The sequence below is a fragment of the Nycticebus coucang genome, chromosome 7 (genome assembly GCF_027406575.1).
Source record: "Nycticebus coucang isolate mNycCou1 chromosome 7, mNycCou1.pri, whole genome shotgun sequence".
NCBI classification, from domain to species: Eukaryota; Metazoa; Chordata; class Mammalia; order Primates; family Lorisidae; genus Nycticebus; species Nycticebus coucang.
This window is the reverse complement of record NC_069786.1, coordinates 62,677,815-62,704,418: the sequence shown is the minus strand read 5'-3', so window position 1 is coordinate 62,704,418 and position 26,604 is coordinate 62,677,815. Positions and strand designations below refer to the sequence as shown.

General features: G+C 34.2%; 1 protein-coding gene across 2 annotated transcripts in view; it reads left to right on the top strand.

The window, feature by feature from the left end:
• SCN7A (sodium voltage-gated channel alpha subunit 7) overlaps positions 1-26,604 on the top strand; it is an 86,788-nt gene that overhangs the window by 17,303 nt on the left and 42,881 nt on the right. Inside the window, exons 2-10 of one of the 2 annotated variants that reach the window (XM_053598052.1) lie at positions 1,931-2,178; positions 4,521-4,639; positions 5,180-5,269; positions 6,156-6,284; positions 7,765-7,856; positions 13,737-13,943; positions 14,217-14,286; positions 16,446-16,587; positions 18,513-18,719. In XM_053598052.1, coding sequence (XP_053454027.1) covers positions 1,931-2,178; positions 4,521-4,639; positions 5,180-5,269; positions 6,156-6,284; positions 7,765-7,856; positions 13,737-13,943; positions 14,217-14,286; positions 16,446-16,587; positions 18,513-18,719 — 1,304 coding nt within the window. Of the gene's footprint in view, positions 1-1,930; positions 2,179-4,520; positions 4,640-5,179; positions 5,270-6,155; positions 6,285-7,764; positions 7,857-13,736; positions 13,944-14,216; positions 14,287-16,445; positions 16,588-18,512; positions 18,720-26,604 lie in introns of those variants that run through there. The other variant, XM_053598053.1, reaches the window with a different exon arrangement.

The window sequence follows — 26,604 nt, the reverse complement described above, 5'->3', positions numbered from 1 at the left end:
CTCTTTGATCACAAATCCCTGAACCAAAGGTGAATGAATTCATAGGTTAGGCCAGGACAATTAGAGTATATTTCTATGTACCTTCTTGTATTTTTGAAATATACATTACAGGTATACTGTGAGAACTTAAACTGAGAAGTCAAAGTTAAGGCTGGAATGATATTTTGTTCTATCATATCCTCAGAAATAAACAAAGGAAGCCATTCTTCAGGTGGAATGCAGTGGCTGAAAAGTGAAGCCCAGAAAACACGTGATCCCATGATAGGCATAAATGGTCATCCTAGTATTTTATTTCCATTTTTATTCCTCATTTTTATTTTCCATAGCACACTTATGATGCAGAGTTATACTGTGTCCTCTCTTTGAATGTCTGTAAGATTGTCTTTTGTGTATTTAAAATGTCTCCCACCCACCATTTACTTAAGCTAGCAGTGGAATTCTTATACTTAACAATCAGTGGTGCTCCATTAATATGACCTAATTTAAGAAATATTACCTAAAGGTAAGAAAAAGATAGCTTTTTCTTAGGCAAGTTATTTATTAAAGTAACAATTCATTTTCACAACAGTGGGAAATTCTAGAATAGAATGTGTGTGTGTGTGTATGTGTGTGGGTGATTTCTATCTTAGAAAATTTTCATACAAGGACCTCAGCTAGTGCTGGCACTGCAAGAAAAAATATACACATACAAATAATGCCACAGGATCAAGAACAAAATTCCTTGCCCTTAATTATAATAAAATTACAAACAGGTTTCAGGCAAGCAAAGAAAAATCAGTCATTCAACATCAAGTAGGATCATGTGAAGAGTACATTTTAACAGAAATTGGGCTGGAACAAATCGGCAAAAGAACATATTTGTATACGTGAAAAAAAGAAAAGGTTCATGAATGGGGGATTGATGTAAGGAATTACATTTGATAAATGCTATTTTGAATGGCCTATAAAATGACTTGAATAGGTAAAGACTAGAATTGAAATATGCGAAGACTACTGGAGCATCTCAAATATAGAATTACTAAGATGAATCCCTTCAGGTATATATGTAGGTCATATTCAAGATTCATAATGGAGAATAGTTGGAAGAAAATTATTTGTGAGAATAGGTTATTGATGAGAGAGAGAAAAACATCACAAGCAGTTTTCAATACCTATGTGGTATTTGATAATGAATTGGAGTTTTTGTTTCTACAATAGCTCAGAGTTCAAAGAGCGATTCTTTTTTTTTTTTTTTTTTTTTTTTCTGGTTTTTGGCCAGGGCTAGGTTTGAACCCACCACCTCCGGCATATGGGACCAGTGCCCTACTCCTTGAGCCACAGGCGCCACTGGTTCTAATCATGTAAAAAGACAAAAGATTTTGTTTTACCTGTTAAGCAGCTGCCATTGTCGAAATCACCACACAGGCAGTGGGGCCAGCAGGGAGAAGGAAGTGTTTTGAGAAATATACTGGGTATGTAGTGTTTGAATAGAGTAATTAAAATTCTGTGTTTACCCATGCATTCATCAGAACGATGGATATAAGTGAGTAGGAAAGCAAAACTTCAAGGAATATAAGAGTAAAAATACGGGTTAAAATTTGGCTTGTATTAAATATGAGTCAAAGGAAGTAATCAGAGATATGAAAGGAGATAGGATCATTATAACCTGGGAGTTTTGAGATTGCTATGACTTGGGCTGAAGCTGCTGCATTCTAACCTGGGCAATAGCATAAGACTCTGTCTCAAAAAAAAAAAAAATGTATAGAGAGTTGTTAAATAAAGTTCATGAGGAAATAATTGGATTTGATTAGAAAAACAAAATCTCTAGCAGCCTTCGAACCACTTTTATTAGAGTAGTATTTAGTTCTTTGTTGAACCTTTTTAAAATTTGACATTTTTTAATACGCCCAACTTTAATATAGAATTAAAGAAAAAAATTAATTTCTTACAGGAACAAAATTGGAAATGTTAGCTTCACCAGAAGCTAAGGGCCTTGTCCCCTTCACTAGAGAGTCTTATGATCTTATCAAACAACGTATTGCTAAAAATCACAATGAGGAACAGGAAGAAGAGGATTTAAAGGCAAACCCTGATTTGGAAGTTGGCAAAAAGCTACCATTAATTTATGGAAACCTTTCTCAAGGAATGGTGTCAGAGCCCTTGGAAGATGTGGACCCATATTACTACAAGAAAAAAAATGTGAGAATTAAGTGAAATCATTGTGATTACATTTTAATGTTATTCCCAACATGCAAACGAGATGATTGAGATAGGGTATGAAAAGAGGATGGTGAACAGCGAAGAGCTGATTTTAAATAATAGAGAAATGCATAAGATATTTTATTTGGGGTGCACACATATTTGAGATTTTTATCAAAGCTGATATTTTATTTGGTGAGTAGTTTTGGTAACTTTACTTCTTAATATAGGTATTGATATTCCTTAATGTAAATGACTTTTTTAAGGGAGCATGATGATTGACTATTTATGGTTACCAATTTTAAAGTAACTATAACACGTCTACATAATGGAGGTCATTTAATATGATGATCGAAAAGATATATGTGATGAATGCAATTTTTAAATAAACTTAATCTGGCAGAATTCTGAATTACTATTGCTTGGAAAGGATAGGGTCAAAAGATGAAATAGGAGAGAGAGTAATCCAGGCGGGAAGTCAGTGGGCCTGAATTATCCATGTAGGAGCCAGGAGAGAGAGAGAAAACAAACTTGAGAGGAAACAGCAGGATTTGATTGGCTAAAAATGCCAAGGTTTTTAGCTTGGAAGAATGGTGGTGCCATTGACCTGAAAGAAATAATTATAAAGAAGATCAAGTATGTAGGAAGTGAGGATTAGCCCAACCATGGACAAATGTAATTGTCCAGAGTTAATTATGGTCTAGTTTTATAAAACATCTAGGGCAAAAACAGCAAGAATAGCTTAGTATAAAAAGTACTATTATCAATGGCACCAATCTATTTAAACTTTTAAATTGTGTTCAGTTCATTCTATTAAAGAAGGCATAAAAACAAAAAAATTATAAATTCATAAAAAAATTTCAGTTTTTAAAGTTGGGAAATTGTTACCCTGTTTCCCCAAAAATAAGACATCCTCCGAAAATAAGACCTACTTACAGGAAAGATAAAACTTCCCCTGAAAATAAGACCTAGTGCATCTTTGGGAGCACACCTTAAAATAAGACACTGTCTTATTTTCTGGGAAACAGGGTATATCCAGAATTACTCATCTCCTCACAAGGACAAATATTTTGGCTGCATTTACATTACATGTTCTGTGAAGTTGGATTTGTTCTGGTAAATAGCATGGAAAGAAACGTTAAATACTCATATTTTTTGGCTTTTTATTATTTTTATTTTCTTTTTTCATTTAAAATAGAAGGGGGGAAAAGAACTGCAGTGCAAGCCAAAGTACTCACAGATTTAGCTTGGAGAAGTGTTTTATTAGGAGAATTATATCACAATTTGGTTTTCATTTAGAGCACTTATTCATAAATAATGGTGAATATATATTCATATTAAGTAATATATTTTTCTTTATATACACACATATGAATTTCAATAGTCATTTCTGACTATATAATCATAAAATATATAATATTGTAGCATGTAATAATTATTCAATATATAGTTTTAGAATATTATAATGTATCTCATTATGTTATATGTTATATATGAAAAACATTGTTTTATAATGTTATCCATAAATATACACTATATGTTATGCATATCCCACAATAAAAATATTTTTTCAAATGAATACAAGTAGGGAATTTATATATTCACACTTTCACTGAATGTACGTATACACATTTACAAATTCAAAATATACACACTTATTCATAACACATAAATGTACACATACATGTACATACACAAACATACATGCATGCATATGTAGATATATCACTCTATGTAATTTTTGGATGTTTCTGATTTTCATTATTTTGCTTTAGAATTTCATGCTTTATTATCCCAATATGTTAGGTCTACATAATAGGAATTTCTGGTTTAGATATGTTTATGTTATCTCTCAAATAAGTTGGATTTTATTTCATACAATATTGTTTATGATTAGTATATTATTTTCACACATTTGATTTTCTTCACTACTGTAATTCCACATTTGCTATGCTCTGAAATAAAATCTGACTTTTTTTATGTTCATTGAATTCTGAGATATACCACATCGGGTACTATCTCTGTGAGCCTTTGGGACATAGCATTCTTCCTATTACAGTGGAATCTGAGGAGGTGATGTGTGATCAATAATTTTTCTTAAGTATAAGCAAAAAAACCCCAAACAAACAAAAAAAAAGAGAAAAACTGTAGAAGAGCAGATATAAACATTAATAAAAACAGTTAAATTTTTTTCCCATTTAATGTAACCTATTGAAAAAAAATCAAAGGAAGAAAAGTATGTAACTGTAGAATTCAAGACTGTAGGGATCATTAACATGTTGCATAATTGATGAGATTATAGTTCTGGGTTGTAATTTCACTTGATGTTTTTCTTCCTACAGACTTTCATAGTATTAAATAAAGACAGAACAATCTTCAGATTCAATGCTTCCTCCATCTTGTGCACATTGTCTCCTTTCAGTTCTATTAGGGGAACAACTATCAAGGTTTTGGTACATCCATATCCTTTTCTATTGGCTTGTCAACTGTGCTTTAAACTGTGCGAACACCAAATGCAACTCTACTACTATTCACATATTGCTGCAGTATTTTTCTCTTTTGAATTTATATATCATAATAGGTCATATTAAAATCTACATTACACTTCAATAAATGTTCCATATTTGAAAATCATATAAAATATATTTTCTAGTACACACAACAGTAGTATTAACAAATATGAATTCCCATTGCTGTTCAATAAGATTAATAATTTTTTAACATTGAAGAAAATTCTTTTCTTAAAGAATTAAGAATTAAGAATTTTTAATTATTCCTTTAAACCTTCAAAATATTAAGGAAGTAAAAAAGAAAAAACCTAACAAGGACCATCCCAGTTCAAAAGTCGTTCATTACAAAGAATATTAGTGATACTGTGAATGACTAATAAAACACACACAAAGAAAATATTTTATCTCGTAAGTATATAAATATAACAGATTGTAGGACTATGTCATTTCCATTATTGTTTGTCATCTATTATTCCTTCATAATAACTTACCTTATTCTGCCTGTTAATTTTAATTAGTGTCCTGATTGATTGCATATTTATGACCATGACTGATTTGCCAAAATGGGGACCAGCATTAGAGTAAGTTACATAATTTTATTACATATGATATCATATATAATTATATTTTATTTTAACTTTTGACATTTAATTCAGTAACATTATGTAATATACTATATTTTCTAACATTATACAATTTAATATGTAATAGTGATTAATTTAATATTTTAATGCCTCAGTTCTGTCTTCTTTACAATTGGGACCCTATACCTGATTTTCTCTGATTCAAATAACTCTGATTTCTTCCAATTTATTAGGAAAACTTTTACTTTCTCTTCCTTTCTGTTCTACTTCTCTGCTCTTTCCTAAGAGACGGGAGTAGTCTGACTTGCAATAATCTACAATGACAGAAGGCTCATTAAATTTTCTAGGGAAAAAAAAACTTTCTTGAAGTTACCTTTTGAGTTCTTAAAAATATTTGAATTTTGAAGGGAACTGTGACACTCATTCACCATAAAAAATAATCTTTATATACGGGCAAAGTCGAATTGAATCTTACACACTCCTTTAATTAGTTAAAGTTATTGTATAATTCCTACAGGCAGCAAATTTGATACTCGATGTTTTTATCATTTACTTATATAATGCATAAAGACTATCAACTGTTAACTCTGACTTAATGGAAAAATTTGACAGTCAAATTTCCTGGCTAATGCTCTAAAACATAACATATCCTAGATGTCTTATCTAAAGCCCTGGGCTAAGGTTTAAGGGCTTTAGATAGGACTTGTTTTTTTTAACTGTTGCCTAGCCTGGTGAGTATATGGTTTTGGCCTGCCAAACAGACCTTGTCTCATCTTTCAGATGACTCAGTCTCAGATATTAGGTGGTTACCATAGACACAGTATCTCAAAGATAACGATGTATTATTCTCACCTTTGATAGTTATATGAACATTTTTCTGCAGGAATACTTTGCTTGGAATTTATACATTTGAAATAATTATAAAACTCTTTGCAAGAGGTTTCTGGGCAGGATCATTTTCTTTCCTTGGTGATCCGTGGAACTGGCTTGACTTCAGCGTGACTTTGTTTGAGTGAGTACTTCTTTAAATTACATGCATCTTCATATCTTGTTAATCAAATGCTTCCCATAAGAAATATTTCAGGTCTATAAGCATTTCTGCCTGCAAATATGCTACAAGTGAAAGAATGAGACCTCAGAGGATGTAATGAAAAAATCAAAGGAATGGGATATTTTCTGTTAATTTTAATAAATGTCCTGATTGATTGCATATTTATGGCCATGACTGATTTGCCAAAGTAGGGACTAACATTAATCCAGAACTAGAATGATAGAGACTGAATTTGTATATTTTAAGTGATCTTTTTAGTGAGTTATGAGCAAAGAATTCCCTGAATATTTATGAGAGGATCCTAGCTTATTTGATTTTCAGTCTCCAATCTATGTCTAATATAGCTACATTGCTTAACGCAGTAAATATATATACTAGATATCAGAATATAAATAAGGTATTTTAAACTCTCATTTTACCCCCAAACAATTTCTAGAGTGTTACTTATAATCCTAATGATTTTATGTCTATTTCTTTTTTTTCAATACTTCTGTTCAGTTTTTCTGTTTAATAGCTATGGAAATGAAGGCTGGCATGAACTTCCTGTCATAAACAATTTAAAATGATGATCTATTTATAGAGTCTGGTTATTTTTTAAAAATAACCTTTATAAAAAGCACAGTGTCTGACATGTTGAAAACCATCTAATATAGTTCCTCAGAGCATTGTAATTATTACCATTACTACTTTTAACGTTATTATTATTTCTTTTGGCTACTTTTGCTGTTGCTGTCAGCTAATCTTAGACAGCCCTGACTATGCCAGCTGGTCTTCTATGTACTTTACGTATGCTAACTCATTAAATCCCCGCAAGAAGCCTCTGAATCAGTAAGTCTTATGTACTCCCCTTTACAACCCAGGAAGCTGAGGCAAGAGAGATTTAAGCACTTTTCCCATGTGGCACTGCCCTGTTAATGGTGAAGCCTAGATTTCTACACGGGCAGTTGAGCTCCAGAGTCTGTAGCCCTAGCCAGTACACAGTCTGCCTCCTACCATCACCACCATCGTCAACATCACTATCATTGTCATAACCATCACTGTCATTCTCATATCATCCCCCATCATCATCATAAGTTTAAATGCTTAAAAAGAATCTCATTATTTTAAAAACTAGCTGTTAATTTTTCTTACTTTAACTTTCTTTTTAGCAACTAGATAACAAAATATGACCATAATTTAAAATATGTGCTATGAAATTAAGGGTATTCACACTGTCAAACATTTGTAGACTCTCAGAATTAAAGTTTGTGGATTAATATTTACCTGGCCACCAGGCACTGTGGCCGTCTTTGTCTTCAACTCAATAATAAAACTATTTGCAAAAGTGGAATAACGTGAGCAAGGGGATGGTATGAATATTTGATTTTAAAAATAAGTTTCAAAAAGTACAAAAAGCCATGAATAAGTAGCATATGTCTTATAAATAACTTTAATTTCACAGGTTTATAACAAAATGTATACCTCTACACTACATTCTAATGCTTCAGAAGGCAAGAACCTTGAGAATTTTGAAAATTATTCCTTTAAACCAAGGTAAGAAATGGTATTGAATTTCTTCTTTGTATTTTGTTTAGTTATTGCCATATATTCATTTATACTCCCTTGTCGTTCAAAGAAAATGTAAAATTAAACAGTTTCCACTTTGAAACCAGTAAGTTATCTGATGTTTAAATTTATTTATCACTGCCAGAAGGAAAGGGAAAAAATAACGCTTGACTGTTGCTTAATACTTACAAAACTGAAGTAATAGAAATCAATCAAATATATTTTTACTTGTTAAATAAAAACTTATAAAATTGTCTGTAGACTTCTGAGGAAAATAGCAGTCCAAATATATGTTTTATTTGTCTCCTCTTCCTTGTTTCATCAAGAAACCAGCTGAAATGAACAAAGTAATATAAATAAGGGAAATTACCCTTTGCTGTGAGTGCTTGGATGGTGTCCATTTCACCTGCCACAAAATTCAGGGAGGTCCTACTAATAAGGTACAGCTGCAGCTACTTTGATGTAAGCTAATGAGGACTAATTTACAGCTCTCATTTCTGAAGAGTTCCTCACAGAAGCCCACCAACACCTTCTAATGCAGGGGTCCTCAAACTTTTTAAATAGGGGGCCAGTTCACTGTCCCTCAGACGGTTGGAGGGCCGGACTATAGTTTTAACAAAAACTATGAACAAATTCCTATGCACACTGCACATATCATATTTTGAAGTGAAAAAACAAAACAGGAACAAATACAATCACACCGCCTCATGTGGCCCACGGGCCACAGTTTGAGGACTCCTGTATACTTTGTTCTGAATGAATAAAAACAATCAGATAAGCGCTCTGATTTGAAACTTTGACTGCTATGAAAAACTTTGGCTGCTATGAGTCTGAAATATTATGAAATAGTTGTATCAAAAAACAAATAGCAAGCTTAATAAAACACAAAATAAGATTTATGGGCAACTTCAGTGAACTGGAATTTTGATATCAAGGATAGACTGAGGTATGCTGTGACTTGAAGACCAGGATGAGCAAAACCAACAGATTGGAGGTCGTAGTCATGAATTCATAACCTGTGAATATCCTAAAACATTGAATCATACATGTTAAACTGGGGAATTGTGGGGTTTGTGACTCAATCTTCATGAAGCTATTTTTAAAAAATGGTCAGTGGCATGGAGGCTTTACCATATCTAGGGAAGAAAACAGAGAGTTACCAGAGTGAAAATTTCCTCAGTTCTGGCCCCCCATACACCCAAAATGTGGCTACAATATAAGGCTGCACCTGCATTTTTATCTTAGGATCAGAGTTAAGGATTATAAAAGAAATCAGAGAATTTAAGTTAATACAAGAAGAATTTATTCACTAGAGTTGGAGTTTATAGGCTGGTAAGAACTTATTACACCTATTTATAAGGGAGAATATACAAGGTGTATATTAACAATATGAAGTGTATAAAAATGCTTTGCAATACAGAAAGACAAATATACTATTTAATAGAAGGAAAGTCATCCTCTTCTTTTTAAAAAAAAATTTACTTTAATCATAGAATCAAGCATAGAAATCATCTGTTTTGTAGTCCTAATAGAAGAAAATCTTGACTCTCTCAAGAAGAAAATGAAAATGAGATAATAAAATATGCAAACACAAATAACTTTAAGACAAAAAAGTGAGAAAAAATATACTCTAGGTGAATATTCATTGTTAATACAAGGAATGAAATATATAGGATTATTAGTGCATCAAACAAGTGTATTTATTTAAACAAAGACTAGAAGAGTTCTATATTATTACATTAAAACAAAGAATGGGATGGGTTAATGAAGGAGAGAAAACTAAATTCCATCCGTGGACAATTGGTGATTCTGAAAATAGGCCAGAATAAATGTATAAGAGAAATTATTTAAAAATACAGTGGGAAAAAATCTAAATTTCTTTTTTTTGTGTGTGGTTTTTGGCCGGGGCTGGGTTTGAACCCACTACCTCTGGTATATGGGACCGGCGCCCTACTCCTTGAGCCACAGGCGCCACCCAAATCTAAATTTCTTAACTGGGCAAAGACTTTACAAATGAATGAGCCCATTTCATACTATTAAATAGATTTAGGAAAAAACCCTCAAAGATGCACTTAGACATAAACTTTTATAAATTTAAAGAATTAATAAAGGTTATGAAACCCTGCAAACAAAAAGTCAGGGAAACAAATCTTATGGAAGGTCATGCTTAGAACTTCTGGTACTAGTAAATTTGAGAAGGCAGAGGAGTTTCAGAGCCTGGCAGGGAGAGCAGACAGAGAGGCTGAGACACAGAGTCCAATTACCTGTGTGTCATTCGTATGTGAAATCAACAGAAAGACATCCTCAGCCATGCAAGCGTTCTGACATTGTACACAGGCATCTTTTCTGAATATCTGCTGGAAAAAGTATGAAAATAAAATATTCAACAATGGCAACGTTTAGTTTCAAAGTAATCTCAAGGAGCTCTGAAACCATTTCAGCAGAGAATGGATTACAAATTGCTTTTATTATTTTGTTGCAAAACAGAATGCAAATATTATAGATTAGGAGTTATTGTGTGGACACCTAGGGGACATTCTTGAATGACTTTTTTTTTGTTTGTTTTTAGAAAACTCTGAAATAGTTATCAACATTATTAAACTTCTTGTGATTTTGAAGTAAAATCTAAATTAACTTGCATTTCTGAGTGGCAACAACCTGCTGTAGATGTTGAGCATCTGCCCCTTCAAGGTTGGGCATGTTCATCCACATCCCTTTTTCTACCTATTTGCATTAATTTATGCTTCCTGTCAAACTTTTGAAAGAATCTGAGTGTTACCCTTTATATAAATCATGAAAGATAATATAGAATGCAAAAAACATAATAATTCAACAATTATAATTAGAACAAATGTCCTAAATTACATTAAAAACTGAGAAATGGAAATATAGAAATGTGAGAAAGTAAATACTATTATTTTCTTGTCTTATGTGGTAGGACTGCAGTAGATACAGCCTATTTTTGATGTAGAGATTTACATGTTTCAAAATAGGAACTTAAATTTGATATGTTTTAAAAATGGAGGTGTTTTGCTAAAATAGTAAAAATTATTTTAGAAAGGATAGGAAACATATTAAATTGTAAGGGAAATAGAGATGTCAAATAATAAAATTGTAAAAGTATATCTGAAAGTAAAGCTAATCGATGATAGTAAATGCAGTTGGGTTAAATTTTTTTCTATTAAGGAGGCAGAAACTTTAATGACATAGGAGATGTAAAATTAAACTCTACAAGAGACATACTGAATTAATATGATAAGAAGTTAAAATTAAAATGAGGAAATTATACCAGAAAATTGAAATTAAACTTGGCATGTGACGTGGACCTTTCCAAGAATAACTAAATGGAAGATGATAATGAACAGAATTAATAAATTTTAATTCTGTAAAAATTTGATAGTGACATTTTTTATCTTCAAACAAAATGTAACTATTAAAAGTAAGGAGCCACAAGAAACTGAGTATACGGTGGATACTCGGTATGCCTATTATATACGTATATATTCTTATTTAAGAATTGCTCTTTCCCATTACTGGGCATCTACCCAGAAGAAAAAAATCCTTTTACCATAAGGACAGTTGTGTTAGACTGTTTATCACAGCTCAATTCACAATCGCCAAAATGTGGAAACAGCCTAAATGCCCACCAACCCAGGAATGGATTAATAAGCTGTGGTATATGTACACCATGGGATACCATTCAGCCATTAAAAGAGATGGAGACTTTGCATCTTTTGTATTAATCTGGATGGAGGTGGAACACATTATTCTTAGTAAAGCGTCACAAGAATGGAGAAGCAAGAATCCTATGTACTCAATTCTGTTATGAGGACAATTAATGACCTAGTACGTGGTGGTGTGGGGGGGGATGGGAGAATAGAGAGAAGAAAGGAAGGACGGGGTTGGGGGGGGTCACAATGTGTGACACAACTTTTGGGGGAGGACACAATGATAAGAGGGACTTTTCCTAACAAATGCAATCAATGTAACCTGGTTCTTTGTACCATCAATGAATCCCAACAATAAAAAAGAAAAAAGGAAGATAGCAGTTAGTTCTAATAATATAGTCCAGAGATGAGTAGTCAACAGTTTAGTATTTACCTTTGTTCTATAATTTTATAAAAACTATATTTTATGATAATTTTATAATACAATAAATTTTGAGGGGCTGTATATATGTCTCTATCCAGTCTCCCAGTATGCTTAGTGGTTTTTAAATTACTTAGAAAAGAAAAAAAAGAAGAAAAGAATTGCTCTTTTCTAAACACAACTCTAACAAAAGAATGAAAAAATTTCAGTATAAAAATATACAGAGGACTCATGGCATAAATCAAATAAGTACACAATACCTATGTGCATATTTTTAAAGTTTATAATGGTAACCACAGAAATTACACTGAAGCAGTCTTATTTATTTCAAATATATTGGCACAGATATTTTTTTAAATGTCCCAGATTTGGCTAAGGCTCATGATCTAATTTGTACCTTGGTTGAATGTGTCTTAGAAACAATTTGAACTTATGTGTGAAATACTAAAATATGGTTGTTAGAGTGCCATGGCATCACAGCTTGCAGCAACCTCAAACTTTTGGGCTCAAGTGATCCTCTTGCTTCAGGTGACAAAATGGGACTCTGTCTCAAAAAAAAAAAAGAAAGAAAGAAGGAAAAAGAAAAGAAAACGCAAAAGAAAGCAATAAGAGAACGATGGATTAATCAATAAATATGCTAGAATAACTGGCTATTCACAAGAAAAGAAAACAAAAGACTCCTAGCTCGTGCTGTAATAAAAATAAAACCTTAATAAAGTCCTAAATGTGAGGTGCAAAACTTTTAGATGAAATATATTGGTAATTTCTTTATCCCCTTAGGATAAAATGTGACAGAGACTATTTCTTGTCTGGAAAATCCATAGTCTCATTCTTACATAAGAAGTATGTTGTAGTTGGGCATGGTAATAAAATTAAGTTCTCACAATGGCAAAAAAATAAATAAATAAAATATGGTTGTATATTTGGCACCAATTAATATAGTTCTATCATATCAATATTTTATTTTAATTCTTAAAATACTTGCTGATAATTTAAAAAAGGATAATTCTAAGTGTTAAAAGTAGACAATATGCACATATGCCAGTATAACATTAATAAAAATTGTATATTTAATCTAGGTTAGCACATTTCTCCCATCCAGGTACTAATCAGGCCCAACCCTGCTTATCTTCAGTGATCAGAAAAGATGTAGTGTATTCAGGATGGTGTGGCTGTAGACTAGACTGTGACATTTCTTTAGCCACAGGAGTAACTTTATTTTAATCCTGTCATATTTCACATAAGAATTCTAATCAGCTAAAGTCATTCGAAGTACTAGATTTTCAATTCTCACACTAATATATGAATTAGGTATTATTATTAGTCCCAAAGGTGATAGTAAACCCGAGGTGTAGAAATGTTGGTAACTTGTTCAACATCAACTCCAAAAACTGAATTTGTATAAAGGGAACTAAAGAAAAATATAGAATGCTTGTATTTCAAGTTATATCTTGTTTCAACTACATTTTCATTTTGACTTACAATTTTACACCTTTACTTAAGCTTATGAACACTGGTGGTGGTAGCAACCAAGAGAGAAAGGCTGTCCTGATATAGTAAAGAGGAGCAAACAACTAATATGTATGTAATATTATGCTAGAATTATTTCGTCAGGTGTTATAAATAAGCAGTAGACTTATTATTAGACCTGAATATTGAAAATAAGATTAGAAGACACCAAGCTATTGATTTCAGTAAAGCATAGGCATGAAAAAGTTTCCCTAATACTGCTTTACTAACACGTTTGATTTTACCAAGAACAAACTTTTCTTGTTTCAGGTCTGCGGTCCCGCATGGGGACCCTGATCCATTGTTTGAAGAAACTGACAGGCGCCATTATCTTAACTCTATTTTTCCTGAGTGTATTTTCTCTAATTGGAATGGGGCTCTTCATGGGCAACCTGAAGCATAAATGTCTGTGGTGGCCCCAAGAAAATGAAAATGAAACCCTGCCCAACAGAACTGGGAATCCGTACTACAGTCGAGGTAAGAGCCACTCGCCATGTAAGTAAACAATGAAACCTTTTCTTGAAGGCACAGCAGTTTTGCCCTGAAAAGTTGAGCACTCACCATCTTTCTGGACTTCAAAAAACTTTTTGTCTTGTGTATCAGATGTTAAGTTAAAAAGGCCGGGATATGTGATCCTTTTTTCTCCATTGCAGAGGAAGATGGTTATCTTCTGTGGAGATTGAAATAGACCTCAGATATGCTATTTGCTAGAGATTTGATATAAAATATCATTTCTTATCTATTTTTCAGAAACAGAAAGCTTTTATTACTTGGAAGGAGAAATAAATGCCCTCACTTGTGGTAACAGAACAGATGCTGGGTAAGTGGCGTTCGTGTTTTCTTCTATCAAGTCATCACTTAACAATATTACTTACTGATCATTGGTTTTATTGATGATCCCTGTTTGATTATATTATCCTTATTTTATTGCCAAAACAGTGCTGAGAATTTGCCTTGGTGCGATCAGGCTGCTATAACAAAATGCCATAGACTGAGTAGTTTTAAAATAGCAACCATTTATTTCTCACAGTCTAGAAGGTTAAGTCCAGGTGAAGGGACTAGAAAATTTGGTGTCTGATGGAGTCCATCTTCTGGTTTTTAGATGGTGTCCTTTTGCTGTTTCCCTATGTGGTAGAAGGGGCAAGGATTTCTCATGGGCCTATTGTCTAAAGGCACTTATCAAACTCATGACCTAATCACCTACCTCCTAATAACATCTTGGGAGTTAGCATATAATGTCAAGAAAACACAAACATTCACCCATAGCAGAAGGATGGAACATGGAATACTATTAACCCAATTTTATAGAAAAAGCAATAGGTAAATTAGCAAAACAATTTATTTGGTGTCAAGAATCTAGCAAATGGCAGAGCTGAAACTTCAGGATCTGATTTTCTGTTTTTAATTTACCCAGGACGAATTAAAAAGAAAGACAATATAAATTGGTCGTTTGAACGCTTTTGGAGAAAAGAAATGTCAGGGATATGTTACCATTTCACTTATTTCGTGTCTTATATATCTTTTATGGCTATAATTTACATTAATAAAATGGTGGTTGCTCTTAAACACAGTATTTATAAGTAAGTTTTCAGTGAGATGACAAACTCTTGTATCTTATTATCCTCTAATTTCCATTAAAAATTATAATCCAGAAAGTAGAAATGGAGCACTTCTCAGCAGTGTGTGACTCATTTAATTTCTTTGTGTTGCTTTGCTCAGTGGTAGTGACCCTATGCTCAGCGCCTTCTTAGGCTCTGCCGTCCAGGTTGACAAAAGGCACATGGTGGGAGGGAACATGACCTAAATAGGTTAGCTAAATTCAGCTGGTTCAGATGTCTTATCGCTTGCTTAGTTGTTGCTCAGCTTCTTCTGGACTTCCATTCCATTCTCTAATTCTAATTGTGAACTCATCTCATATAGCTAATCTGTTGTATGTACATTCATACTCAAATATGACCTGAAATGCATTTTGAAGATACTTGGTCATGGATATTCGGAACACTGTGATATATTTCAAGGCAAGAAGGGAGAAGTCATGCAGTGTTTTGCCTGTGGCAGTCAAATGTTGCATGCATAGTGCATGGTGAACTACTCCAAAACTTAGTGCCTTAAAACAGCAAAGCTTCATTTGCTCAGGCTTTGTAGGTCAACGACTTAGCAGGTCCCAGTACACAAAGTGCTTTCTAAACCTCTGCTTGCTCCAATAACAAATCACATGACCATGCCCAGAATAACATAGGGGGGGCCTGGGGATTGCGAAGCAGGATTGCCCCTCAGTAGATGTAAGTTATGAGTAGGCCCTGAAAGGAAATGAAATAAATATTTAATCTGATCTATTTCCCCAAATGCAAACGCTGCTTATAAATTATTGATGTGATAAATGTTTTCTCACCCTTAAATAATGGGCTCTAAGGGTTTCAGATGGGATCATTTGAAAATTAAACCCCAACTACTGCAGTTTGATTTTCACCAGGACTATTTCCATCAGTTATAATTTCGCTATGACATATTGATACTGGATAGTAAGACCATAATTAATTCAATGCACTCTGTTCTTGAAAATTTCTAAGACAATATGTTTTAAATATTCTCATGACAGAAAAAAGTGAGATAATGCATATGTTAATTGGCTCAATTTAACCATTTCACAATGTATACATAGTCCAAGCATCATGTTTTATACAACAAATACATACAAAAAAATTAAAATCATAAAATTTTTATTTAAATAATACAAAAAAAGGTTTAGCAAAACCACTTGTGAGACTGTATTTTAGTGTAATTAACACTATTCACGTGCATCCAATTGAAACCTGATTGATTTGCAGTTTATGGCTGGCTACTGGGGGGAACACTAATTACTCCCTGTGAAAGAGGGAGCCCTCTATTACTCACGGACAGATGTTCTCTATTTATAATTTGACCATAATCTGAAAATCACCTAACAGTAAGCAGTTTTCTCTTCTTTTTTTCCTTTAGTCAGTGTCCTGAAGGCTATGTGTGTATAAAAGCTGGCATAAATCCTGATCGTGGTTTCACAAATTTTGACAATTTTGGCTGGGCCTTATTGGCCCTATTTCGGTTAATGACGCAGGATTTCCCTGAAAACCTTTATCACCAGGTGAGAACAGAGAGCATCAGTGCTGCTCGTAAGAATGACGCCATTCCCTCCCTTCTAAAATAATGATTAAATGTAATTTCTTTCATTAAACTTTTATGTGGAAAACAATTTAAGGACAAAAAAAAGAAAACCAGAATTATTGAATGTCAAACTATATGCTGGCTGCTGTGCCAGGTTTGAGCTTTTGTATTTGATGTATTACTTAATCTTTGACTAGTGTAAGTGAGAGTGGTTGTGTGTGTGTATCTATACTTCTTTTTTATATGTAGACACTGAAACTCAGTGAGGTTGGATAGCTGCCCCAAATTCACACGTGAACCATGAGAGCTCAGATTACTGTCCTGCTACAATGCCTGTGAGAGTATGCCTTTGATGTTAACCAAGTAAAGAACAGTTCTGGATAGTATTTTTTTAGTTAAAACACTTTGAACTTATAATATTACCACATTTTAAGCATTCTTATTGTGTGTATGCGTGTGTAGATATATATACACAATGCTCTATTTCTTTTTATTCTATTTCTTCTCATTTCCTTTTACTATTTAATCACGCTCTCATCATGATATCAGAAGGCTTGCTGTAAGTTCACTTGAAATTTAAATTTTGAGAGTCTGCCTTTATAACTAATTATATGTGTGCCATAGTTTCTCAGAAAGGCATAATATTCATTACAATGCAGATTCAGTTTTTCTTTGAAGAGAAGTTCCATTACAGTAGATAGAATTTGCTTTGATTTGGCCTGAATTTGTACTCAGAGCATTGCCCTAAACTGAACTAATTATGACTACAGAAATTTGCACTTATTCCCAAAGAGAACAGCTTATGTTCAATATTTTTGAATTATTATTTTCTAATAATTCAAAAATATTGATTTGATTCATGTATTTTTAATACAGTTTGGGTCCACATATTAATTAAGACTATTCCCATTTGTTTTCTTAAATTGTTCTTGTACTTTTAATCAATGAGACTAAATCAGCAAGTAATACTTTGCATTTTTAATGCTCTACTTACAATTTTTAATCTTTAAATTTTCTGGTGAACCTTAAGTAATTATTAGAAAATAAAAGCTAGTTGATGCTCAGTTTTTAAATCTGAAATTTTATATTTTTCTATCCACAAGTATCACCTCTTCTAATGACTATATATAAATGAATTAAATGAAATTCCCATTGGCTTGTCTAAAGGTTCTTCTCCAAAACAGGTACTCTTCCAGTCATAGAAATATTTCTGCCTCTGGCCCCTTGTATAAACAAGATTTTGCATTTTGCTGTGACTTTTTCATAAAGAAATGTTCAGAAGAAAGTGATTCACAAACATCCTCTGATTTGATTAAACGTCATACATTTAAGCATTCTACTCCTGAGAAAATAACTTTCTGTGTCAAGACTGTCCAGCTTCTTTACTGAGAGCTGATAGTTTTTCTTTCAGTGTTTTTCCTCAATTTTTTTTCTCTTATATAGTTTTATATAATGTACTTATACAAATGCCATAACACATTTCCAAATACTCACATTAAGAAATAAAGCATTACCTATACAGTTGAATATCCTATGTATCAGCCTCCATCTGACCCAGGAGAAATCATTAAGTATAATTTGGGTTTTTTCAATGTTAGCATATTTCTTTGCATATTTATATGTAAAAAATGGGTATAAGACATAAAAGTCAAATGCTCATCCTAATTAACTGAATTATTATGATAAATTCTTCCTTTGATTTTATATACCTTTACACATGCCTCACGCTGAAGAGCTTTTTGTTTATTCTTTCAGGTAGAGCCAGTGCTTAATCTGTACTGTGATTCTCCTCCACTTATGGCTAAATTATTTTCATAACAGAATTTCATTTTTAGCCTCAAAAATGGAGAATGTGGGATGACAAATAATGTTTTTCTCTTGTGCTTATATTCTACCTCTTCATAGATACTTTATGCTTCCGGAAAAGTCTACATGATATTTTTTGTTGTGGTAAGTTTTTGGTTTGCCTTTTATATGGCAAGTTTATTCTTGGGCATACTTTTTATGGCCTATGAAGAAGAAAAGCAGACAGCTACTGACAATACTAACAAGACTGAACCAAACTTTCAAGAGACTGCAGAAGAACTTCAACAAGGAAATGAAGCAGCTGAGGTATATATATATATTTTTAATGCTTCTTAGAACCACAATGAAAAGAGATATCTTTTCAAGGTCTTGGAGTATATTGCCTTCTGGGGGATGCTTATATCAATGTGTGGCATATTATTGGAAGATCAAAAATTATTTCAATAAGAGAGCTCGCTTTTACTACATAACATTCTCTCCTTAATACCCTATAGTGAGACTGACAGAATCTTTAAAGATATTTTTTTTAATATACACATTTGTTGTATCATAATGTGTATTACTATAGCTGGTAAACTATGGACATATGTTTTTGAGAATTTGACTTCTCTCAATACAACAGTTTATTAATTCAAAGGTATTTTAAACAATATATTAGAATTAACGTTGGAAAATGTCTGTGTTTAAATCAAAAGTGATAGTGCCTTCCGTAATTTAGAAATTATGAAGCACCCAAAGGATGGATAAATGCACAGTACTAAAGTAGCAAACAGAGAAAAAAGGTACTTCCAGGCTGTCTTGTTCTTTCAAGAGGAAATGCACTGTCCATCATGACGTAGGAATGATTTTATCTATGGAATCATTAAATACGTGATTAGTAAAGACTAATGATGTTTTAGTGTAATTTCAATTACATTGTATTGCTTTAAGTTTATTGCAGATTTTTAGTTTCATAGCAAAAAATCTGATCTAGTAGTAGCATTAAGGAACTTAGTTTTAGTGTAATTTAGTGTAATGTTTTAGTGTAATTTCAATTACATTAGTGTTGCATTAAGTTTTTTGCGGATTTTTAGTTTCATAGCAAAAAATTTGATCTAGAAGTAGCATTAAGGAACTTAGGGGAAGTTATCTTGAAAAATTTAAACTGTACCAGAAGTATACTAAAAGAAAGCACCAGAAGAAGTTTTCTTATATTCTGCAAGCAAGCTATCTCTCACCTCTTCTTCAAGCTGCCTTCCTGGTAAATGGAATAAAGTTCTGGACTGACGGCATGAGGTAGAGAGGAACCCTACCTAGAACCCATCCGTATAAAGAAGATTAAAAAAGAAAAAGTAAAGTTGCAACATATATTGTGGCACTATCTGAATGGGGAGTGAGGCTGCCTAAAAGGTTCATTAATACCAGAGGTTCCCTCTAAGTCAAAAAGGAGGAAATGTTAACTCTCCTATATTTACATAAAACCTTTCTATTAAGTTGTCCTCTGGGAAGAAGCTTTTAGGAAGCCATCATACCAAAAAGGGGGGACTGTAGAACATGATGTAGAGTCTTATTGAATTGCTTGATAAACACTTACATGCATGCCATTAAAGGAAAAGCCATTATGGGCTGTGTGAAGAAAACATGTATGAAAAGAGGCTATTGAGAATTACCATTATATCACTCTTGAGTAAGTCACAGAAAAACAAATTTCAAAAGCTTTCTGTCTGACAAATGAGTCCAAGGTCTTTCAGATTGAATGATTAGGGTCTGAAGGATATGTTGAATGTGTAATTTGTTCTGAAGTGGCATTTCAAAATCTTAAGGGCTGACGGATGCACTCAAATACATCCAAGAACATGACAATACTTCTCTTATTCTAAGATTAAATGATCTAACTCTGCTCAAGAAGAACTTGGATATTTCCCAATTTTGTAATATCTTCATTCATTTTTCTGCTCTGTATTACATAAGGCTTTTATGGTTTTAATTAAAGGTCTTTAGTGATAAAGAATGTCTTTCCCGTAAGAGTCCTAGAACATTTTATCATGCAGAGTTTTCTCTGGACTGGGAATATAAACAATTTTTATGAGATTTATTTTATTTTCCTTTCTTAATTTATAAATTAAAAAAAAATTAGAGAAAAAAGAATTTAAAGTGGAGCATAATGAGTATTCTTTAGGTGACTGAGCTCATTGAATGCCAGATTTTAGTTTCAATGCTAGAATTACAGGGAGAATAATTAGATTCTTTATATTCTCACATTACAGGAAGGCAATAGAACAAACTGTCTAAAGCACAGCTATGCAGTCACATAAATATAGATTGCAGTGCATTTTATCCACTTAACAGATTTATGGTGTCTGTGAGTTCTGGTAACCTTTCTAACTCCAGCTTCTTTATCTGTAAAATCCATATAATAATAGTTCCTGTCTTATAAATGCTTATAAGGCCCAAATGAAATAAAAGTATGAGAAGCACTGAGCAGTGTTTAGAGTAGACTAAGCAACTGAAGAAATGGTATGAAAAATATTAGTTAAAATTATTGTAACATATATATATATACATCATATTAAAGATAGCTTTTACTCAAAGTATCATACCCAGCAATCCACATTAAGACCAAACTATTTTCATGGGGAAAAAAATCTGTATTTGAATAAACTCATATTTCAGAGGTAAAGTATCTTATAACATAATTAATAATATCATATAAATGAAATTAATATTACGTGACATTTATTGTTTATTGACTGTGTGTCAGATTCAATGCTAAATATTTTATATACATTACTTATTACATCACCACTATGACAACCTTTTGAGGTGTAGGAATTACCCCAATAACTTACATGAGAAATTGACATTCAGTCTCCAAAGTAAGAAATGTAGAGCTAGCTGTAATATTTAACCAGATATTAAAATTGTTTATAGTTGTGCTTTGTAAAATTTAAATCACATATATTATATATTATAAGGCATTAATAGATAGTTATGGGGAACATGAGGAAGCAAATACAAGAAGGTATCACTGTCCCAATAGAGGAAAACTCATCAGCATAAAATTCTTAAGTCTTTGACTATATTTAAAGATAGTTAAAATAAAAATGACGATAAAAGTAGCAGCAGCCTACCATTTTTGCTGAATATCAACTATGCACCAGACATATAATGTGTCTTCATAAATTCTCAAGGTTAATCCTCATTGAAGAGTTCTAGCTGTAATGTTTAATCTATCCTCAATGTTATCTGATTTTCAACCCTGAGGAAGAGAACCTCTTTACTTCCATGTTCTGGAGGCTAAGTGCTGAAATGATGTTATTCCATCAATTACACAATTTTGTAGGTATGACTTTCCTTTCAATTGTCAGCTGCTGTCACAGGAAGAGAATCAGATATGTAAAATTGTAGAAATACACTTATTTAAAGAAACTTGTGCTACATTTAAACTAATCTTATAGCTCATCTAATTAAAATACTGACAATTGCACTAAGCCCTGAAGATAAACATTTCTTAATAAGTACACATAGCATGTCAATTCTCATGAAACTACTGGTTTAATGGGGAGATAGGCTATAACATTATCATTCATACCAAATGATATCTCTGGGATAACAAATTATGTGTTTCCTGGTGTTATGAAATGGGAAACACAAAGCACCACATATAATATATTCTTCCCCAAATCTGAATAAGTTTTATAAGGCTCTTGATCTAATTTCTTTCTTCCAGAGACTCTAGGGGAGAAAGGAGCTCATTAAATTACCCTGAAAGGACATAATCTGCCAAATCAAGAATGTGGGAAGTTGTAGTACAAGTGACCCAGTATCTTTAATAAATAAATAATGTAGGAAAAAAATCATTTAAAGTGATAAAATAATTAATATACATGCCAACTAAATGCAAGGTGTGGACCTTGTTTGTATTTTGATTGGGAAAAATTAAATACAACAGGATGTTTTGGAGCAATGACATGAAATTGAGTATAATTGGGGCATTTGATAATGTTAAGGTATTACTCATTTTGCTGGTTGTGGTAATAGTGTTGTGATTTGTGTTTTTAAAAAAGCTTTATAGGAAATGTACATGATGTCTAGAATTTGATCTAAAATATTTCAGAAAATGAGGAATAAATGAAAAAAGAAGAGAAAATGTGATCAATTGTTGAGGCTGGATATTGGATACTTGATGGTTCACTGTATTGTTCTTTATCTTAATAAATTAAATGAAATTGGAGCAAGTGCAATAAAACAGAGACCTGGTGCATCAAGAGCCTTTAAGAAAAGATTTCTCTGAGTCAGAGAAGGTTTCATGAGGAACTGACACTTGTGCTGAGAGGTGAGGAATGTGCCTGTTTGAAATAGAGAAGAGGATCGGGGTGAATCTGAGAATTAAGGTGTCAAGCATGGCTGCAGTGGAAAAGCATCTCCAGGTCCAAGAGAAGCATGTCAGATCTTCATAGGCAAGTGCAAGAAATACAGCTGGTCCTTCCTTACTCATAACCTTCAAAGAAAATTTAAACTAGTTCTGAAAAGAAGAACTCTGCCCCCTCCTTCTAGTTTAGTTTTAACATTGGACTGTCAAAATTTTAAGCATATGCTCTTTTGGTGTATAGTTTAAACACAACACCAATTTATTTCTCACTGACACAGAATTCGGTGTGGGATCAGCCAACCTTCCAGAGAGTTTTTCTTCATGCAATGCCAAGTCTCATGGAGCTCAGTGGTTGAAATGCTTTGTCGTATAATCAATGGTAAAATAAAAGAGAAAACAGTCTAAATATAGGGGAAGGGGAAATGTTCTATCACAGAAGAGCCATTGCTTGATAGAGTGATCAAATTCAGTTGGTGTGGTGGAAACATTGAAATAATGAAATGGAAATTTAAATTCTACAGAAACTGGAATATGCCCCATTTTTTGTACCAGGCATATGCTCTTATTAGATGTTAACCTTCCAAAACTAGAGTTTTCAAGTTATAATTTCCTCAATTTTGATCATGAAATAGCTATATTCTTAATAGTTGGCCAATTTATGGGCATTCATCCAACATTAATGAGATGCTCAGGTTATGCTTCTGACAAGTCTGATAACTAGAATCCACAGATAACTCAAACTAATCAATAAGAAAAGAACAAATAACCCCATTTTTATGTGGGCAAGAGATTTGAACAGAAACTTCTCTGAAGGAGACAGGCGCATGGCCTACAAACACATGAAAAAAGGCTCACATTTGGGGCAGCGCCTGTGGCTCAGCGGGTAGGGTGCTGGTACCATATGCCGAGGGTGGAGGGTTTGAACCTGGCTCCAGCCAAATTGCAAAAAAAAAGAAAAAAAAGCAAAGAAAATGAATGCTCACAATCTTTAATCATCAGAGAAATGCAAATCAAAATCACTTTGAGGTATCATCTAACTCCAGTAAGATTAGCCCACATCACAAAATCCGAGAACTACAGATGTTGGCATGGATGCGGAGAGAAAGGAATGCTTCTACACTGCTGGGGAGAATGCAACTTCTTTTTGTAAAGAAGTTTGGAAAATACTCAAGGAACTAAAAGTGGACCTACCGTTTGATCCTGCAATTCCTCTACTAGATATATACCCAGATGATTAAAAACCATTTTGTCACGAAAACATTTGCACCAGAATGTTTACTGTGGCTCAATTCAAAACTTCCAAGTCATGGAAGAAGCCCAAAAGCCCATTGACTCACGAATGAATTGACAAATTGTGGTATATGTACACTATGGAATACTATAGAGCCATAAAAATACGGAGAGGGGTGGAGATAAGATGGCTGACTGAAACCAGCTTTCCACAGAGGCTCCCATCCAGAAGGAGAGATAAAGGACAGAAATTTAGCAAGTAACTTGGTGGATTTGAGCAGCACCAAGAGAGAAGGTTGAAGAACGCACATCAACCCCACAGAGGTGAGCTGCAACCCCAAAGATACAAACAAAAGGTACAAAATCCATCACCAAGCAGACAGGAGTCCCCTCTCCCATGAGAATGGCTCAGATTGCCTCACAAACAAACGAGCAGAGTTCAAAGGTCCTCCCACTACACTCCAAGGGAGAGACCCTCTAAAAACTGGACCTACCTCCCCTACTAGGGTGCCACGGCATTCTCCTGCCAGGCATAAAACTGTATATATTCTCTACCTGCAACACTGAGCTCACAGCACTCCTTCCACTCTCACTCTGAGGTCTGGAGGCCTGTCCCCCAGGAGTCCAGATTCTTGGGTGATTTCTCGAGGGGCATGGACACACGGGAGTGAGGAGAGGACGGTCAGCTGAAAGGGAACCACACCCGAGCGGCGGTGCCCCAAGGCACAGAGCAGCAGCTGTCTTTTACCAAAAATAGGGCTCAATCATGGATATTCCAAAGACACAACCCCTGTCCCCATGGGCAACCAGAGGAGGCTGGGCATCTACTCAGGTGGCAACAACCACAGAACAGATCTGGGAGGGAAACGGAGGCCCCATGAGTAAAGGGTTTGCCTGAGGAGGTACCGGCCTGGGTGGAGCGTGGGGACTAGAAACACACGCACAGAGCTAGAAAGTTCCCAGGTAGGGGATGACCCAGAGGAATGCTTTACTGAGCCTAAGACACACCTGGCCCTCAGAGGATCATCAGCCTATAGACAAAGGAAGACAGGAGGCTAGAACAGCCAGGTAACCGAATACAAACCTGCAGGATCAAACACAGGGGAATTTAACAGGGACAGAAACAAATTCCTGCAAAGTGGTTCTGTTCTGTTCTGTCAGTAACATCAATCAGGGGCGGGGCTGGAACTGAGTGAACACCCTGCCAGCCTCCATCAAGTGCCCGAGGTTGTCAGGCCTCACCTCCCCCTGCTGGATAGAGGCAGAGCGCAGCAGCCTGGCTGAGCAGAAATAGATTTCCTTGTGATTCAGGTAGGTGCAACCCCCTGGAGTATCTATTCACTACAGGCAACTGGGTCAAAGCCCTGTGGGACTATCAGTGACTGGGTGTGACAGAGGTGCAAGGTGGGGAAGGAGGCATCAACCTTCCCAGACTGATCTATTTGCTAGGTGGCTCCTCCTGACTCCATGGAGCACTGGAGCAAGCCATATCAGAGTAGTCACCAGACCCCTGTGATCCAGTTGCCAGAGACCTTTTAAACTCTCCCACCTGAGACAGGTGCTGACTGAGACAATTGATTTGGACCTGTTGAACTGAGCCAATCGCTCAAGGACTACTCAGTTGGTGCCCTGGGGGTGCGTTTGTAGGAAGGTTTGATACTCCTTTTCCAATTGTTGCCTGTGGGGGCGGGGTGACTTAATTGCTGGTATTTCTCCACAGCTGAGACTTCACCCAGAGTGTTTCACTAGGGTTGAACAGAGACCAGCTGAAAACAAGATAGAAACACTTAGCCCCACCACACCAAACAGGTCCCAAGTTTCTCAGACCATAGTACTGTACAGGTCCTCAACAATGCTCTAGGGGAAAAATCAAACGGTGTAAAATAATCATGGGGCGGAATCAGCGGAAAAACTCTGGTAGCATGAATAAGCAGAATAGATTACCCCCCCCCAAGGAAAGATATATGGCAGATGTAACTGAAGATCCCATTCATAAACAGCTGGCCAAGATGTCAGAAATCAAATTCAGAATTTGGATTGCAAATAAGATTAATAAAATGGAGGAAAATTTGGAATTAGAAATTCAACCAGCAATTCAGAAGTCAGAATTAGAAATTCAAGGAGAAATTCAAAAGTTGTCTCAAGAATTTAACAAATTTAAAGACAAAACCACTAAAGATTTTGACGCACTGATGCAAGAATTTTCAGCCCTCAAAGATCTGAAAAATACAGTAGAATCCCTCGGTAACAGAGTGGAACAAGCAGAAGAAAGGATTTCTGACATTGAAGACAAAGCCTTTGAATGTTCCCAAACTCTCAAAGAGGAAGACAAATGGAGAGCAAAAACAGATCATTCTCTCAGAGAGCTCTGGGATAATTCGAAGAAGGTTAATATCTACCTCATTGGAATCCCTGAAAGTGATGAAATGGCCTCGCTAGGCACAGAGGCCCTTCCCCATGAAATTATGAAAGAGAATTTTCCAGACATGCCAAGAGATTCTGAAATTCAGATAACAGACAGTTTCAGAACCTCAGCACGACTCAATCTCAACAAGACATCCCCTAGGCATACCATAATTAACTTCACTAAAGTTAATATGAAGGAGAAAA